This window comes from Salvelinus fontinalis, chromosome 18, assembly GCF_029448725.1.
Source record: "Salvelinus fontinalis isolate EN_2023a chromosome 18, ASM2944872v1, whole genome shotgun sequence".
NCBI lineage: Eukaryota > Metazoa > Chordata > Actinopteri > Salmoniformes > Salmonidae > Salvelinus > Salvelinus fontinalis.
The window spans coordinates 27114349-27134147 of NC_074682.1; the positions used below are offsets into that span (position 1 = coordinate 27114349).

Genomic DNA, 19799 nt, shown 5'->3' on the forward strand with positions numbered 1-19799 from the left:
CACCCGGCACAGCCAGAAGAGGACTGGCCACCCCTCATAGCCTGGTTCCTCTCTAGGTTTCTTCCTAGGTTTTGGCCTTTCTAGGGAGTTTTTCCTAGCCACCGTGCTTCTACACCTGCATTGCTTGCTGTTTGGGGTTTTAGGCTGGGTTTCTGTACAGCACTTTGAGATATCAGCTGATGTAAGAAGGGCTATATAAATACATTTGATTTGATTTGATTTGATTGAATATGTCCGTATACACACCAGCCAGCTGGTCTGCACATGCTCTGAGGACGTGGCTAGGGATGCTATCTGTGCCGGCAGTCTTGCGAGGGTTAACACGTTTAAATGTTTTACTCATGTTGGCTGCAGTGGAGAGCCTGCAGGTTTTTGTAGCGGGCCGTGTCGGTGGCACTGTATTGTCCTCAAAGCAAGCAAAGAAGTTGTTTAGTTTGCATGGGAGCAAGACATTGTGGTCCGCGCCGGGGCTGGTTTTCTTTTTGTTGTCCGTGATTGACTGTAGACCCTGCCACATGCCTCTCGTGTCTGAGCCGTTGAATTGCAACTCTACTTTGTCTCTATACTGACGCCTAGCTTGTTTGATTGCCTGGCGGTCGCCTTGCCCTGATTAAAAGCAGTTGTTTGTGCTTTCAGTTTTGTGCCAATGCTTCCATCAATCCACGCTTTCTGGTTGGGGAAGGTTTTAATGGTCGCCGTGGGTACAACTTCACCGATGCACTTGCTAATAGACTCGCTCATTGAATCAGCGTATACATCATTGTTGTTGTTCGATGCTGCCCGAAACATATCCCAGTCCACGTTGTCGAAGCAATCTTGAAGTGTGGAATCAGATTGGTCGGACCAGTGTTGCACAGACCTGAGCACGGGCGTTTCCTGTTTTAGTTTCTGTCTATAGGCTGGGAGAAACAAAATGGAGTCGTGGTCAGATTTGCCGAAAGGAGGGCGAGGGAGGTGTCATGACGTGGCCCTCTTTGGGTATAGTGAGTACCCTTCCCTCTCTCTTACCACCTCTCTCTCCCACCTACCAAGGCTCTGTTCTCTCAGGTCGTAAATTCCATGAGGAGACTCTCTTTCCCCCCGGCCATGCGTTATAGAGAGAGGGTTCACAGAAGAACAAAGGAACTTCTTCTACCTCACAGAACTTGAGAACTGAACAATATCCATGTTTTGCAGAATGTGTAAACGGTTGGTGGAGAATCCAGTTACGACCGGTCCATTTTGTCTACTATTTGTGACCTCATGAGAGACAATACAGCCACATTACCATAACTCTGTTTATACAAGAGTCTCCGAGATTTGCATCTAATTATTGTATAAAATGAATGAGTAAAGATGAAACTATTTGTGAAATTATGTAATGTGATTTTAAACTGTTTAATAAAACAGAATCCAATTCCTTTTAAAAATGTAACTAAGTCATTGGCCGCCCCATGAGCACAGACATTGATCTGGCGTCATGGGACAGCCCTTTTTTGCTGTTCCGAATATAAACCCTCACTCACATAGAAACAAAGGAATATGAAGTAGAATGTAGTCCTAACTGATAATGTTTCACTCACCCATGATCCCCACAATATTGCCTCCCGTTGGGCGCTGCCTCAGCGCGGGCCACAGGAACTTAATTCCATTCCTCTCATAGAGCATGATGATGATCTGCGTTGACCCTATGGTGATGTCCATCTCCTTGTCCCGTAGGATCAGAGACACACTGCAGGATATCAATTTAATTGGCAAAAAAAAGTAAATATCTATTTTGACCAAATGTTTAAATGTAGAAAGGCAACTTAAGTAATATACACTGGGTGCACAAAACATTAAGAACACCTGCTCTTTTCATTACATAGATTGACCAGGTGAACTCAAGTGAAAGCTGTGATCCCTTATTGATGTTACTTGTTAATCAGTGTAGATGAAGGGGAGGAAACAGGTTAAAGAAGGATTTTTAAACCTTGAGAAAATTAAGACATGGATTGTGTATGTGTGCCATTCAGAGGGTGAATGGGCAAGACCAAAGAATGAAGTGCCTTTGAACGGGGTATGGGAGTATGTGCCAGGCGCACCAGTTTGAGTGTGTGAAGAACTGCAACGCTGATGGGTTTTTCATGCTCAACAGTTTCCTGTGTGTAGCATTGGGGTCAACATGGGCCAGCATCCTTGTGGAACGCTTTCGACACCTAGTAGAGTCCATTCCCCGACGAATTGTGGCTGTTCTGGAGAGGGAGTGGGGTGGGGTACTGTGCAATTCAACATTAGTGAGGTGTTCCTAATGTTTTATACACTTAGTGTACACTGTAGAGATCTTCACGTCTCCATACAATACTTGTGTTCCCAACATTAAATACCTGAGGCCTAAACCAGACTGAACACTGCACTCACTATTGTCTCACTTCACTTGGTTTAACCAGGCTATAATTAAAACACCTTGCACTGCACAATAAGCTAAAGCAGAAATCTAATCACAGAAACAAAACAATACTGTAGCACAAAATGACTTTTATCAGAAAGTCTGTAGTTTGTCTGTGATTCAGAACCTGTCTGTTTTGTGATTGATGTTCAGGCTCCAGGAGAAATATGTTGCATCCTGTCCATTGTTGAAGGTGATGACAGTGGTGTCTAACTCAATATGTTGATTGTTTTTGTAGTGGATCACAATCTTCTGGTAGCCTGCGCTGGCTGATTGTCCAAGCTGACCGTTCATAGACAACTCTGGGAAAAGATCGACACAATTCATTCATTCAAAGATGTTTGAGGAGTAAGGGGATAATGTGGACAGGTCAAGGAATGAATGAATTTACTAATGAATGATGTAAGGCATTGAAAAACATTTGATTTCTAAGGTCAGGTCACCATTGTTGGGGTCCTTTAGGAGTCTGAGCGAGAGAGCCACAGGGATGTCATAGCACAGTGGCAGGGCCTGACCCTCAGCTGGCAACAGGAACCTCAGGGGAGGACTCACTGAGTGAGTGAGTGAGTGAGTGAGTGAGTGAGTGAGTGAGTGAGTGAGTGAGTGAGTGAGTGAGTGAAGGGTGAGTGAGTGAGTGAGTGAGTGAGTGAGTGAGTGAGTGAGTGAGTGAGTGAGTGAGTGAGTGAGTGAGTGAGTGAGTGAGTGAGTGAGTGAGTGAGTGAGTGAGTGAGTGAGTGAGTGAGTGAGTGAGTGAGTGAGTGAGTGAGTGAGTGAGTGAGTGAGAGAGAGAGAGAGAGAGAGAGAGAGAGAGAGAGAGAGGATGCAGAGGGTAGAGAGATAAGGATAATTTGTTTATGAAAAAACAGCAACATCTTAATAAAAAAGAAGAAATATAAATATTGCAGTACCAGTTGTAGGTGTAGCTCTAGTTGTAGTTTTAGTCGATTGAGATGGTTGATGTTTCTCTATTTCAGTTGAAAATGTAACATGAGAGAACATTTACAAAGACAATCCTACACACAGTCAGAACATTACACAAAGGATCCTACACACAGACACACACACACACACACACAGCCATTGCCAGACGGCCGGCCAGCCAGACACGCACTCGTGCGCACACATACACAAATGCACGCACACACACACACGCACACACACCGTACAGTCAATCAGTTGGTCAGTGAGGGCATTTAAACAGGCATGGCTCTACACACAGACAGTACAAACAGACAAAAAATATTCTACAATTATTTTATAACGTGGAACAATTACCAATTATATAGGCAGAATATGAATCTTCCGCAGCAGAAAGCAGCAAGCCTATGACAAAAGACATCACACGTTGAGCACACCTAAACTGATGTTCAACAAGTGGAGCTATGATGTAGGGGAAAGATACAGTAGTCACTTGCCTCTTACTCGTCCCGCTCCGCCTGCTCCCCCCCCTGCTCCTCCTACTCCACCTCCTCCTCCTCCTCCTGATCCACCTCCTCCTACTCCACCTCCTCCTCCTCCTCCTGATCCACCTCCTCCTACTCCACCTCCTCCTCCTCCTGATCCACCTCCTCCTACTCCACCTCCTCCTCTTCTTCCTCCCATTGCCTGAGCTTGTCCTGTAAAGCAGTTAAGAGGCAGGAGTAGTTGTAAAACTCCTCACAGAATTGTTTAGAATTGGTCTGAATTCAACCATTGCAGAGTGGGGTTTTTTGCACTACACTCTCAAAGCGGTTAGACTTGGCTTTTAGTTTATGTTATTTTGGTGGGGGAAGAACCAGCTAGGGAATGACAAAAGGAAAGTGTATTGGCTTAATAGCGTTGGGCCAATGCACTAATATAGCATCTCTCTACTGTTGTTGGCCTTTTTTTGATTGGAATATTTTCCCTCTACACATTTTGACTCTCCTTTTTGTTATGTTAGTAAGTGTACAGTATTATGACAATTCTTTTGTTGAAAAATCACACATTAAAAAAAATTCGATTTCATTTCATTTTAATCATTGCATCTACCTGTACTAATCTAAACCTGATCACACTGATCCTGATGCTATTTATAGTGGTTTCAGTGTTTGTATACACTGAGTGTACAGAAATACAACTCAATATTAGGAAGGCGTTCTTGATGTTTTGTCCACTCTGGAAATAAAACGGGGAAAAAAATATTCACGTTTTTGACTGCACTGGGCCTTTAACGCTGATTACCACAATAGTCGAATCAGCGCCACTGGCCGCCCAGGCTATTTGTTAGAGTTTTGTTACTACATACAATGATGTCCTTGTCGAGTGTTTGTTGTTTGAAGTACCGTCTTTGTTGTTGTAATATCGCAAACGGACTTGGCAGTTTCACCACTATGGATTCCAGCTTTAATTAAGATGAATGTCGACGCTGTTAAATTACTGTTAAGATCTGTGAGTTTGAATTATAGACTTCCAGGATCTTGCATGCGACACGTCTCATTACAATGCATCCATTTGCCTGTGCGTGGATGGGAGCTAATCTAGAGCAGTGTTACACTACAACGGTTTGAGCTACAAACTATAATGACCGAATTCTCTCACGAACACGCACATCCTCTGTTGTGTACAATGACACTCACAAACTGTAGAGGACCCAAGGACGCCGAAGTCCTAACTCCCCAAAAAATTACTGTACGGTAAAATGAATTGGAGCTGATAGGGTTTATTTTTAAGGGGGTTAAAAAATTCAAGCAACTTTCTCAAAGTTCCCTGGTTTTCCGGAAATCCTGAAGTGAATATCCCAGCGAAGATTGAAGATTAAAATTAGGGGTAGGGTATTTGTTTAACCACCATAATCTGGCACTGGCTGTGCAGGGTGCTCTGGTAAACAGAAAACATACTTTTGTATATATAGGGTATGTGGACAGCCCTTCAAATGAGTGGATTCGGCTATTTCAGTCACTGGAATGGCCCTACTGAGGAGCTCAGTGACGTTCAACGTGGCACCGTCATAGGATGTCACCTTTCCAACAAGTCATTTCATCAAATTTCTGCCCTGCTAGAGTTGCCCCGGTCAACTGTAAGTGCTGTTGTTGTGAAGTGGAAATGTCTACAAGTAACAACGTCTCAGCCGCAAAGTGGTACAAGCTCACAGAACGGGACCGCCGAGTGGTGAAGCGCGTAGTGTGTAAAAATGGTCTGTCCCCGGTTGCAACACTCACTACTAGGTTCCAAACTGCCCCTGCCTGGAAGCAACGTCAGCACAATAACTGTTAGTCGGGAGCTTCATGAAATGGGTTTCCATGGACGAGCAGTCACACACAAGCTTAAGATCACCACGCGCAACGCCAAGCGTCGGTTGAACCAGCTCGCCGCCATTGGAATATGGAGTCGTGGAAACATATTCTCTGGAGTGATGAATCAACATCTGGCAGTTCGACCGGATGAACCTGCGTTTGGCTGATGGCAGGAGAACGCTACCTGCCCCAATGTGTAGTACCAACTGTAACGTTTGTTGGAGGAGGAATAATGGTGTGGGGCTGTTTTCCATGGTTCGGGCCGCTTAGTTCCAGTGAAGGGAAATCTTAATGCTGCAGCATACAATGACATTCTAGACAATTCTGTGCTTCCAACTTTGTGGCAACAGTTTGAAGAAGGCCCTTTCCTGTTTCAGCACGATAATGCCCCTGTGCACAATGCGAGGTCCATGCAGAAAAGGTTTGTCGAGATCGGTGTGGAAGAACTTGATTGGCCTGCATAGAGCCCTGATCTCAAACCCATAGAACACCTTTGGGATGAATTGGAACGTCAACTGCGAGCCAGGCCTAATCGCCCAACATCACTTCCCGACCTCACTAATGCTCTTGTGGCTGAATGGAAGCAAGTCCCTGCAGCAATGTTCCAACATCTAGTGGAAAGCCATCCCAGAAGAGTGGAGGCTGTTATTCCAGCAAAAGGGGGACCAACTCCGAAATTAATGTCCATGATTTTGGAATGAGATGTTCGATGAGAAGGTGTCCACATACTTTTGGTCATGTAGTTATAATGCTACGTTTATAGATTGACAGTATTTGCTCTTTTATTTACTCCATTGACTCACACCATAGAGTAATTGTCATTCACTGTTGTAGACAGTATGTGTGTGTATTGTGGCGGCTGAATCAGAATTAGTTGGGTAACATAGATAATATGTTTTATTTGCATAATATGCTTATGTGAGATACTTGTCATTAGAATTTTTCCCTTTGGACTATAGGGTTGGCAGTTGCACTTTTCCCTTCTCAGCTAGGGAAAATTCACTTGGGGCCCAGAGAGGGGAGAGGTCAGGCTTGTCTTTTACATGTCTGGTAATATGCAGAATATCAGAAAGGGAGAGGTCAAAATGGAACATTGTCTTCATATGTAAATGTATCTGTTAAACCATGTGAAGGGATGGCGTGATCAAGGGGGAACCAATTATCTCTTGGCTCCACAATGTCTGTGCGCAAGTCACTCCCCTCAGTGAGCTTGTCCAGGAGTGGGGAGAAGAGGGGGTTTACTTGAGATGGGAGAAAATAGAGTTGACAATTGAGTTATGCCTTGGATGAGGTAATGTTTTGGTAATATGAAGTACCAGGAACGAGATTAGAACCTCGTCTTAGAGACCAAACTGAACGATAATTTATAGCTAATGCTATCTGGCTATGGGATACTCCCTTCTCAAGTAAAAGGCCCTTTGTGAAGTTTTTCTAAGATCTGTGGTTCGTCATGTAAGTTGAGAGGGGTGTATCTTGGCTATAAAAGATATTGGTATTCTTTTGTAGGCACTCTCAGAATTCATTATAGACACTGAATTGATCTGAGAGTCAAAGGGCTATGGTGAAGCTCATATAATATTATTAAAGATGAAATTTAAGTATAACTCTGACTGGTGTGTGGTTTGTAACTCTCCTCATTTGGTAATACAGGAAAATGCCATGACAGTATACCTATGGTGTGTGCATGCGTGCTGGTGTGCTTGTGTTGATGATGGTAGTTTTGCTCACCGGGGTATCCGGCTTGGCCACTCATGAACTGGAAACTCCACCCAGAGAAGCCTTGCCTGGTTCCTGAGGGCTTCTCTCCCTCCTTGGGCTTGTGGGCCACCTGTGAGGTTTCTCCCTGGGGCTTGGTGACCACCATGGAGGTGAGAGGAGTCACAAAGCCGTACTTCAGACAAAGGTCCAGGGCCTCTTTCTTCACCTTCTCCTTCGCCTTCCCGCTTGACTGCACCCTGAAACACACACACACACACAGGTATGATTTAAGTAAAATATAATTTTATTTGCATAAAACATTTACAAAATAGTAAAATATTTTTTTTTACCTAGTTTGCAAAAGCTTTAATGGGATAATCCACTCGAGAATTTAACTTCTGTAATTTCGCCGGATAAAGTTTGAATGACACAGTTTTATGTCTACAACATGTAAAGACCTGCGTCACTATACTGAGAGCTTTTCCCTTTCTAAAAGGACATACAGTATTTGTTTTTTTTTTGAGCATTTGTTCATGTTTTTTCAGAGCCTCCATACTGCAAGGATAAGAAAGTGTATCGCTGGTTGGGGGTAAAATTGGAAAACAAAGTATCTAGACCCTTCTATAACATGCTGTTTATATTTAAAAATATAGAGATTTTGGTTAAATTCTCCTTTTAAGTGGTCCATCTGTGAAATCACGAAATCGCGTTGTGCCACATCATCACAATAAGATTCTCGTCAATGGAGTTATGGAATAAAAAACTATCACATTTCATAACGCTTTCTGTTTACCTGCAATCCTGATCGCCATGTCAGCCAATATATGGTACGGGCATAATTGTCTAGAACACCTCCATCCGTCGATATTGCATGAGAAAGTATATATTTTGTGCTCAAACTAAACAGTGGACCAAATTATTCAACCATCAACTAGAATGGACATGAATCTTCTTATGATGGGATAAAGGTCAGGGAAATGGTCAACCACGGATTGCCAGTGCTGTGATAAAATATTGTTTAAAATAATTAACTTGAATAATTTATCTGCACTGTATGTTTGTTAGCTAACTAGCCAGCCAGTTTTAGAGGAAAGATTCTATACATTTTTTAAATTAACTGCCAATATGCCAACATTTCATTCAAACAATGCAGTCAATCCACAGCCATAGACTGGCTGAAATCTTAGACAAGTTGTAAATGCAAAAGCTTTCCAAGAAAATAAAAATGGAGACATTTATGGTCAGAAAGTATTTATACCCTTTAACTTATTTCACATTTTTTTGTGTCACAGCCTGAATTCAAAATGTATTAAATATTTTTCTCACCCATTTACAAACAATATCCCATAATGACAAAGTGAAAACATTTATTGAATATGAAATACAGGAATGTCTCATTTACATAACTATTCACACTCCTGAGTCAAGACTTTGTAGAAGCACCTTTGGCAGTCATTACAGCTGTGAGTCTTTCTTGGTAAGTGTCAAAGAGGTTTCCACAGCTGGATTGTGCAATTTTGCCCGTTCTTTTCAAAATTATTGAAGCTCTGTCAAATTAGTTATTGATCATTGCTAGACAATTATTTTCAGGTCTTGCCATAGATTTTCAAGTAGATTTAAGTCAAAACTTTAACTGGGCCACAATATTCAATGTCGTCTTGGTAAACAACTCCACTGTAGATTGGCCTTGTGTTTTAGGTTATTGTCCTGCTGAAAGCTGAATTTATCTCCCAGTGTGGGAAGTGGGAAGCAGACTGAAGCAGGTTTTCCTCTAGGATTTTGCCTGTGCTTAGTTCTACTCCATTTCTTTTTAAATCCTGAAAAACTCCCCAGCATAACCATAACTTGATGCAGCCACCACTATGCTTGAAAATATATATATATATTTTTTTGTGGATTTGCCCCATACATAACACTTTTGTATTCAGGTCAAAAAGTGAATTGCTTTGCCACATTTTTTTGCAGTATAACTTCAGTGCCTTGTTGCAGGATGCATGTTTTTGAATATTTTTTATTCTGTACAAGCTTCCTTCTTTTACTCTATCAATTAAGTTATGGACAGATCGACATTTACTGGGGGGGCTCAAGGCTGTAATTGCTGCCAAAGATGCTTCAACAAACTACTGAGTAAAGGGTCTGAATACTTATGTAAATGTGATATTTCAATTTTTTATTTGTAGTACATTTGCAAAAATGTCTTAACCTGTTTTTGCTTTGTCATTATGGGGTATTGTATCTAGATTGATGATGGGGAAAAAACAATTTAATCAATTTTAGAATAAGGCTGTAACGTAACAAAATGTGGAAAAAGTCAATTGGTCTGAATACTTTCCAAATTCCCCACACCAATTTCTGAATGTCATTAAAATGTTTGGTGGCATTAATCAGTTGGCCAATGCACAGTTTGTATTGATTTATTGATTTATTTTATTTGTCACTAAAAAAATACTTACCGTATATGCACAAAGATTTTTTAAAGTGACCGGGATTGCACAATAAAGCCGGGGACTTATTTCCATTGTGGTCCCTATATTTTACATAAATACTTATACAATTACATAGATACAGACACAATCTCCAGATGACTATGAGGAGAGAGTTTAAGTAAAGTTCTTAAAAGCTTGTCTGGCTGGTAGCTTATTCTTTAGATGTTTGGGGCTGCTGTAGAACCATGATGCACAGCCATAACCAAAGTGACTCTGGGACTAGCTCACTAGCTAGGTTTCCATCCAATTGTCTACAGATTTTCATGCGAATATTCTAAAATCTTCATAAAAACAATATGCCATTTTAGTTTCCTTTAGGAAATGTTGGTGCTGGACATTCAGATCTGACCTGGCGCAGCCAACGCCATCAACAAACATTCAGATCTGACCTGGCGCAGCCAACGCCATCAACAAACATTTAGATCTGACCTGGCGCAGCCAACGCCATCAACAAACATTCAGATCTGACCTGGCGCAGCCAACGCCATCAACAAACATTCAGATCTGACCTGGTGCAGCCAACGCCATCAACAAACATTCAGATCTGACCTGGCGCAGCCAACGCCATCAACAAACATTCAGATCTGACCTGGTGCAGCCAACGCCATCAACAAACATTCAGATCTAACCTGGCGCAGCCAACGCCATCAACAAACAAGGGTTATTGGCAAAATGAGCCACATTTACGCGTCCTTAAAAACAGCCTATACCAATTTACAAAAACACTATTCCTGGTGTTTCAATGTGAAGCACATGGGAAACTTGATAGGTTATTATTTTACTGTTTTTTAGACTACTTTCCTAAAACAATAACTAAATCACCAAATTTCACTGGGTGAAAGACCTGGAGAGGCCTACAAGCCACAGTGCCTCGCACCCACTGTGAAATTTGGTGGAGGACCAGTGATGATCTGGGGGTGCTTCAGCAAGGCTGGAATCAGGTAGATTTGTCTTTGTGAAGGACGCATGAATCAAGCCACGTACAAGGTTGTCCTGGAAGAAAACTTGCTTCCTTCTGCTCTGTCAATGTTCCCCAACTCTGAGGATTGTTTTTTCCAGCAGGGCAATGCTCCATGCCACACAGCCAGGTCAATCAATGTGTGGATGGAGGACCACCAGATCAAGACCCTGTCATGACCAGCCCAATCTCCAGACCTGAACCCCATTGAAAACCTCTGGAATGTGATCAAGAGGAAGACAGATGGTCACAAGCCATCAAACAAAGCCGAGCTGCTTCATTTTTTTTTGCGCCAGGAGCGGCATAAAGTCACCCAACATCAATGTGAAAGACTGGTGGAGAGCATGCCAAGACGCATGAAAGCTGTGATTGAAAATCAGGGTTATTCCACGAAATATTGATTTCTGAACTCTTCCTAAGTTAAAACATTAGTATTGTGTTGTTTAAAAATTAATATTAACTTATTTTCTTTGCATTGTTCAAGGTCTGACATTTTTTGTAATTTTGACCAGTTGTTACTTTCTGCAAATACATGCTCTAAATTACAATATTTTTATTTGGAATTTGGTAAAAATGTTGTCAGTAGTTTAAAGAATAAAACAAAATGTTCATTTTACCCAAACACATACCTATAAATAGTAAAACCAGAAAACTGATCATTTTACAGTAATTTCTTCATTTTTTCCAGAGCTGTATATGTGGCATGTTATTACACCGACGTGCTTTTCTTTATGTCAGATGGCTACTACGTCTGCCAAACAGATATAGACATACAGAAGGAGGGTCGTTTGTTATCGTTCGGTCAGAATATTTTGTATATAAGCATTATATTGTTAGATTATAGAAGTAACTCTGGTAGGTCTGAAACAGTCTTCCCTACCTCAAGTTCAATTGTTAGAGTCAGTTGGATCGCTGGGGCCCACTTCCTTCATATCATAGGCCTGCATTAGCTAAAGCTTAATAACAGCCACACAATACCACACCTTCACAAACATTTCTAAACTTTATTAGGGAAACATCAAAGTACGTCAAGCCATTGTTTAAAGGGAAAATACGAGCAGAAAAGCAAATGTAAACCTAGTGGGGAAAAACGCACTAACCTCCCCTGCGCCCAATAAAGAAAAAACACACAACCCTCCCCAAAGCAACAAAACCTCCCTAGTCTTTGTGGTTGAATCTGTGTTTGAAATTCACTGCTCGACTGAGGGACCTTAAAAATAATTGTATGTGTGGGGTACAGAGATGAGGTTGACATTCAAAAATCATGTTAAACACTATTATTGCACACATAGTGAGTCCATGCAAATTATTATGTGACTTGTTAAGCACATTTTTACTTCTGAACTTATTTAGGCTTGCCATAACCAAGGGGTTGAATACTTATTGACTCAAGACATTCCAGCTTTTTATTTATATTAATTTGTAAACATAAAGAAAAATACAATTCCACTTTGACATTATGGGGTATTGTGTGTAGGCCATTGAAAAAAATCTAAATTTTATCAATTAAATTCAGGCTGTAACGCAACAAAATGTGGAAAAAGTTATGGAGTGTGAATAATGTATATTAGATGTGAGAAGTGTGCAGGAGTGCATGAGACGAAGGAATGTGTGGTATCGGTGGAGAAAGTTGTGCGTGTTAGTTGTGGGGGTGATCATGGGGCTGGAGATCGGAGGTGTCCAGTGAGAGAAAGGCAGATTGAGTTTGCCATGTATGTTTTGGAATTTTATTAGGATCCCCATTAGCTGTTGCGAAAGCCGAGCTACTCTTCCTGGGGTCCACACAGAACATGAAACATGACATAATACAGAACATTAATAGACAAGAACAGAACAACATACATTTAAAAAATGGCACACAGCCTAAATATCAATAAATACACACAAAATATCTAAATCAAATAGGGGAGAGGCTTTGCGTCATGAGGTGTTGCTTTATCTGTTTTTGAAAGCAGGTCTTTTGTTCATTTGAGCAATAGGAGATGGAAAGGAGTTCCATGTAATCATGGATTTATATATTACTGTACGCGTTCTTTAATTAGTTCTGGAATTATGAAAAAAAACCTGGTGGCATGTCTGGTGTGAAAAGTCTGTGTGTGTGTGTGTCAGAGCTGTGCATAAGTTGACAATGTAAACAATTTGGAATTTCCAACACAATCTTTCTTATAAAAATAAGAAGTGATGCATTCAGTCTCTCCTTAACTCTTAGCGAAAAGAGACTGGCATGCATAGTATTTATATCAGCCCTCTGATTACAATGAACAGCAAGATGTGCTGCTCTGTTCTGGGCCAGCTGCAGCTTCACTTTTTTAGCAGCCCTTACATGGCGGGATCAAGATATGACTTAACTAGAGCCTGCAAGACTTGCTTTGTGGAGTGTGGTGTCAAAAAAACAGAACATCTCTTTATTACGGCCAGACATCTCCCCATTTATACAACCATTGAATCTATATGGTTTGACCATGACAGTTTACAATCTAACGTAACAAGTCATTTAGTCTCCTCAACTTGTTAATATTCAGAATCACATTCATGTAAAGCTAGGAGAGCCTACCATAAAATGCCTTTTATGCTCGCTTCCAGGCAAGCAACACTAAAGCATGCATGAGAGCACCAGCTGTTCCGGATGACTGTGTGATCACTCTCTCCGTAGCCGATGTGAGCAAGACCTTTAAACAGGTCAACATTCACAAAGCCGCGGGGCCAGATGGATTACTAGGACGTGTACTCAAAGCATCCGCGGACCAAACGGCAAGTGTCTTCACTGACATTTTCAACCTCTCCCTGACCCGAGTCTGTAATACCTACATATTTCAAACAGACCACCATAGTCCCTGTGCCCAAGAAAGAGAAGCCAAACTGCCTAAATAATTACCGTACCCTAGCACTCACGTCGGTAGCCATGAAGTGTTTTGAAAGGCTGGTCATGGCTCACATCAACACCATCATGCAAGAAACCTGACACCCACTCCAATTCCCATACCACCCTAACAGATCCACGGATGAGGCAATCTCAATCGCACCCCACACTGCCCTTTCCCACCTGGACAAAAGGAACACCTATGTGAGAATGCTGTTCATTGACTACAGCTCAGAAATCAACACCATAGTACCCACAAAGCACACCACTAAGCTAAGGACCCTGAGACTAAACACCTCCCTCTGCAACTGTATCCTGGACCTCCTGATGGACCGCCCCCAGGTAGTAAGGGTAGGCAACAACATCTGCCACGCTGATCCTCAACACTGGAGCCCCTCAGGGGTGTGTACTTAGTCCCCTCCTATACTCCCTGTTCACCAACAACTGCGTTGCTAAGCACGACTCCAACACCATCATTAAGTTTGCTGACGACACAACAGTGGTAGGCCTGATCACCGACAATGATGAGACGGCCTATAGGGAGGAGGTCAGAGAACTGGCAGTGTGGTGCCAGGACATCAACATCTCCCTCAATGTGAGCAAGACAAAGGAGCTGATCGTGGACTACAGGAACATTGACGGGGACTGAAGTGGAGCGGGTCGAGAGTTTCATGTTCCTTGGTGTCCACATCACCAAGGGACTATTATGGCCCAAACACACCAAGACAGTTGTGAAGAGGGCACTACAACACCTTTTCCCCCTCAGGAGATTGAAAGGATTTGGTATGGGTCCACAGATTTTCAAAAAGTTCTACAGCTGCACCATCGATAGCATCCTGACCGGTTGCATCACCGCCTGGTATGGCAACTGCTTGGCATCTAACCGTAAGGCGCAACAGAGGGTAGTGCATATGGCCCAGCACATAACTGAGGCCAAGCGTTCTGAAGTCCAGAACCTATAAACTAGATGGTGTCAGAGGATGGCCCCAAAAATTGTCAAGGACTCCAGTCACCCAAGTCATAGACTGTTCTCTCTTCTATCGCACGGTAAGCGGTACCGGAGCGCCAAGTCTAGGACCAAAAGGCCCCTTAACAGCTTCTACCTCCAAGCCATAAGACTGCTGAACAATTAATCAAATGGCCGCCCCGACTATTTACATTGACCCCCCTTTGTTTTTACACTGCTGCTATTCGCTGTTTATTATCTACAGTATGCATAGTCACTTTACAAATTACCTCGACTAACCTGTACCCCTGCATATTAACTTGGTACCTGTACCTCCTGTATATAGCCTCGTTATTGTTATGTCATTTTCTTGTGTTACATTTTGATTAAATTTTTTTAAACTTTAGTTTATTTTGTAAATATTTTCTGAATTCTATTTCTTGAACTGCATTGTTGGTTAAGGGCTTGTAAGTAAGCATTTCACGGTAAGATGTACATGTAACGGTGTTCCTCCTCCTCTTCATCCGAAGAGGAGGAGCAGGGATTGAACCAAAACGCAGCGTCGTGATAAGACATGATATTTATTTAAACAAGACACAAAACGAACTATACTTGACTAACTAACAAAATAACAAAACAAATGTAGACTGACCTGAACGTAAGAACTTACATAAAACACGAAGAACGCACGAACAGGAAAAATGACTACATAAAACGAACGAACAAACAAAACCGAAACAGTCCCGTGTGGCGTAACATACACAGACACTGACACAGGAGACAACCACCCACAACAACCAATGTGAAAACACCTACCTTAATATGGCTCTCAATCAGAGGAAAGGAAAACCACCTGCCTCTAATTGAGAGCCATATCAGGTCACCCTATTAAACCAACATAGAAACACAAAACATAGACTGCCCACCCAAACTCACGTCCTGACCAACTACCACATACAAAACTAACAGAAAACAGGTCAGGAACGTGACAGTACACCTGTTGTGTTTGGCGCATGTGAGAGATAACCCTTGATTTGTTTTGATAGAGAGGATCTCATGTTAAATACTGTTGATGTAATATGGCTACAGATGTATCTGCCTCACCTAAAGCCCATTCTGGTGGGAAGCTGCTATAGACCACCAAGTACTAACAGTCAGTATCTGAATAGCATGTGTGAAATGCTTGATAATGTTTGTGATATTAACAGAGGTATATTTTCTGGGTGATTTAAAAATTTACTGGCTTTCATCTCAAGATAAAGCGTCAAACTTTACCTGCATCGTGGTTCAGGTTATCAGTCAACCTACCAGGGTAGTTAAAAACAGCACAGAAATAAAATAATCAACATGTACTGATCACATCTTTATTAATGCTGCATAAATTTGTTTTAAAGCAGTATCCAAATCCATTAGATGTAGTGATCAAAATATAGTAGCCATATCTAGGAAAAGCAGAGTTCCAAAGGTTGGGCCTAATATAGTGTATAGGAGGTCATTCCATAAGTTCAGTAGTGATTCCAATGTTGTTGATGTAAAAAATATTTGTTGGTCTGTGGTGTGTAATGAGGAGCAACAAGACACTGCACTTGACGCATTTATGAAATTGCTTATTTCAGTTACTAATAAGCATGCACCCATTAAGAAAATGACTGCACAACTTGTTACATCTCTGTGGATTGATGGGGAATTAACAATTTTATGGTTGAGAGGGATGAGGCAAAAGGAATGGCAAATAAGTCTGGCTGCACAACCGATTGGCAAACGTACTGCAAATTGAGAAATCATGTGACTAAACTGAATAAAAAGAAGAAACTACGCTATGAAACATAGATAAATTACATAATTAATGGCAGTAAAAAGCTTTTGAGCTCGTTAAATGTAATTTAATTTATCATTAAAGCTCCATCATTCATTGAATTAGATGGCTCATTCATCACAAAACCCACTGATATTGCCAACTAATTTAAAACCTCTAAAGGCTCCGCACCTTTTTTTCAATTTTCACCTTAAAACCTGTTGAGGACAGAGGGCGCTGTTTTCACTTTGGGGGAAAATCGTGCCCAATTTAAACGGCCTCGTACTCAATTCTTGCTCGTACAATATGCATATTATTATTACTATTGGATAGAAAACACTCTCTAGTTTCTAAAACCGTTTGAATTATATCTGTGAGTAAAACAGAACTCCTTTTGCAGCAAACTTCCTGACAGGAAGTGGAAAATCTGAAATCGATGCTCTGTTCTAGGGCCTGCCTATTAATGTCCTTGATATTTATTAGTATAGATGCACTTCATACGTCTTCCACTAGATGTCGACAGGCAGTGAGAGAAGAAATAGAGTGAATAACTTGATCTGGGGTCGAATAAAAGCTCTCGGCATGACGTGTCACCAGTTTCCTGTTTTCTGGAGAGCGCGTGAAGGGACCTGGTTTTGCCTTCTGATGAGCTGTCGTTATGGACGACTAATATCTCCGGCTTTGATTTTATTTGATACATGTGCCAATATCATCATAAAGTATGTTTTTTCAATACAGTTTAATTAGATTATTGAAATTTATTCGGGACGTTAGGCGTGTTGCGTTGTGTGCCTTTGTTCAGGAAGGAGAGCTTCGCACTACTTTGCTAGCTTTCCGTGCTAATTGACTGGAGAAGAGGACATTCTAAATCCAAACAACGATTGTTCCCGACAAAGGACCCCTTGTACAACATTCTGATGAAAGATCATCAAAAGTAGGACCCATTTTATGATTGTCACGTTCCTGACCTATTTCTGTTAGTTTGTTATATGTGTTTGTTGGTCAGGACGTGAGTTTGGGTGGGCATTCTATGTTTTCTGTTTCTGTGTTGGTTTATTGGGTTGCCTGGTATGGCTCTTAATTAGAGGCAGGTGTTTGGCGTTCCTCTAATTAAGAGTCATATTTAGGTAGGCGTTTTCACAGTGTTCGTTGTGGGTGGTTGTCTCCTGTGTCTGTGTATATGTTTGCACCATACGGGACTGTTTACGGTTTGTTCGTTTTATGTAGTCTGTTCCTGTTCATTGCGTTCTTCACGTTATATGTAAGTTCGTCGTTCAGGTCTGTCTGCATCGTTTATTTGTTTTGTTCGTTTATGCAAGTTTAGTTTGTTTTTCCGTCGTGTTCAATAAATCATGTCATTTCACTACGCTGCGCCTTGGTTCGATCACTACTCTTCTGATGAAGAGGAGGAGGACCGTCGTTACAATGATGCTATTTCATATATCTGTCGAACATGTGAACTAGTCGTTTGCGCCCAGATTTTGGGTACTCTCTCGCTATACCCAAGCTGGATGTCGTAATGAAGTTATTTTTAGAATTCTAACACGGCGATTGCATTAAGAACTAGTGTATCTATCATTTCCTATACAACATGTATTTTATAGTAACGTTTATGAATAGTTATTTGGTCAGAATAGTTGGAGTGTCATAAAAATATCTGCGCATTCTGGGAAAAAGATGCTACGTTAGCACAATGTATAACCACTGATTTCAGCTCTAAATATGCACATTTTCGAACAGAACATAAGTGTATGTATAACCTGATGTTATAGGACTGTCATCTGATGAAGGTTTATGAAGGTTAGTGAAAATTAATATATTTTGCTGGTTTACTCCCTATCGCTAACGTGCCTATTGCTATCGCTAACGTGCCTTGATGAATGAATGCGGTAGTGTGGTAGGCTATTGTAGTAAGCTAATATAATGCTATATTGTGTTTTCGCTGTAAAACACTTAAAAAATCGGAAATATTGGCTGGATTCACAAGATGTTTGTCTTTTATTTGCTGTACACCATCGATTTTTCAGAAATGTTTTATGATGAGTATTTAGGTATTTGACGTTGGTGTCTGTAATTACTCTGGCTGCTTCGGTTCTATTTCTGACGGTAGCTGTGATGGTAGCTGCAATGTAAAACTGATTTATACCTCAATTATACACATTTTTCGAACAAAACATAGATTTATTGTATAACATGTTATAAGACTGTCATCTGATGAAGTTGTTTCTTGGTTAGTTTGGTTGGTTCTTGGTTAGTTAGGTTGGCTTTGTGCATGCTACCTGTGCTGTGAAAAATGTCTGTCCTTTTTTGTATTTGGTGGTGAGCTAACATAAATATATGTTGTGTTTTCGCTGTAAAACATTTTAAAAATCGGACATGTTGACTGGTTCACAAGATGTGTATCTTTCATTTGCTGTATTGGACTTGTTAATGTGTGAAAGTTAAATATTTCTAAAAAATATCTTTTGAATTTCGCGCTCTGCCTTTTCAGTGGAATGTGGTAGGAGTTCCGCAAGCGGAACGCCAGAGCCAGACAGGTTAAATGATATATCCAAATCTAATTGCCTGTAGCTCAGGACCTGAAGCAAGGATATGCATATTCTTGATACCATTTGAAAGGAAACACTTAGAAGTTTGTGGAAATGTTAAATGAATGTAGGAGAATATAATACATTAGATCTGGTAAAAGATAATACCATCATCTTTGAAATGTAAGAGAAAGGCCATAATGTATTATTCCAGCCCAGGCACAATTTAAATTTAGTCCACTAGTTTTAGACTGATCAATGAACCATTGCATTTCTGTTCAAAATGTTGTATCAAGACTGCCCAAATGTGCCTAATTGGTTTATTAATACATTTTCAAGTTCATAACTGTGCACTTTCCTCAAACAATAGCATGGCATTCTTTCACTGTAATAGCTACTGTAAATTGGACAGTACAGTTAGATTAACAAGAATTTAAGCTCTCTGCCAATATCAGATATGTCTATGTCCTGGGAAATGTTCTTGTTACTTATAACCTCATGCTAATCACATTAGCCTACGTTAGCTCAACTGTCCAGCTGGGGACCAACCGACCCTGTAGAAGTTCATTGGCAAGATTAGCAAACTTAGGCATGACATGCCAGCAACAAACGCTGATACTACACATCCAAGTATATCTGATCAAATTATGAAAGACAAGCATTGTAATTTTGAATTCCGTAAAGTAAGTAAGAAGTGAAAAAGTTATTGTTATCTGTCAATAATGACAAGACACCGGGATCTGACAACTTAGATGATAAATGGCTGAGGATAATAGTAGACGATATTGACACTCCTATTTGCCGTATCTTCAATCTAAGCCTACTAGAAAGTGATAGCTCAGGCCTGGAGGGAAGCCAAAGTAATTC

At 41.0% G+C, this 19799-nt stretch overlaps 1 protein-coding gene across 1 annotated transcript in view; it reads right to left on the minus strand.

Moving 5' to 3' along the window:
- LOC129815237 (inter-alpha-trypsin inhibitor heavy chain H3-like) overlaps positions 1-19799 on the minus strand; it is a 47080-nt gene that overhangs the window by 2615 nt on the left and 24666 nt on the right. Inside the window, exons 13-19 of the mRNA XM_055868848.1 lie at positions 7390-7616; positions 3823-4023; positions 3683-3730; positions 3316-3372; positions 2851-2958; positions 2535-2709; positions 1563-1711 (exon numbers count right to left, since the gene is read on the minus strand). Of these exons, the coding sequence (XP_055724823.1) occupies positions 1563-1711; positions 2535-2709; positions 2851-2958; positions 3316-3372; positions 3683-3730; positions 3823-4023; positions 7390-7616 (965 nt within the window). The remainder of the gene's footprint in view (positions 1-1562; positions 1712-2534; positions 2710-2850; positions 2959-3315; positions 3373-3682; positions 3731-3822; positions 4024-7389; positions 7617-19799) is intronic.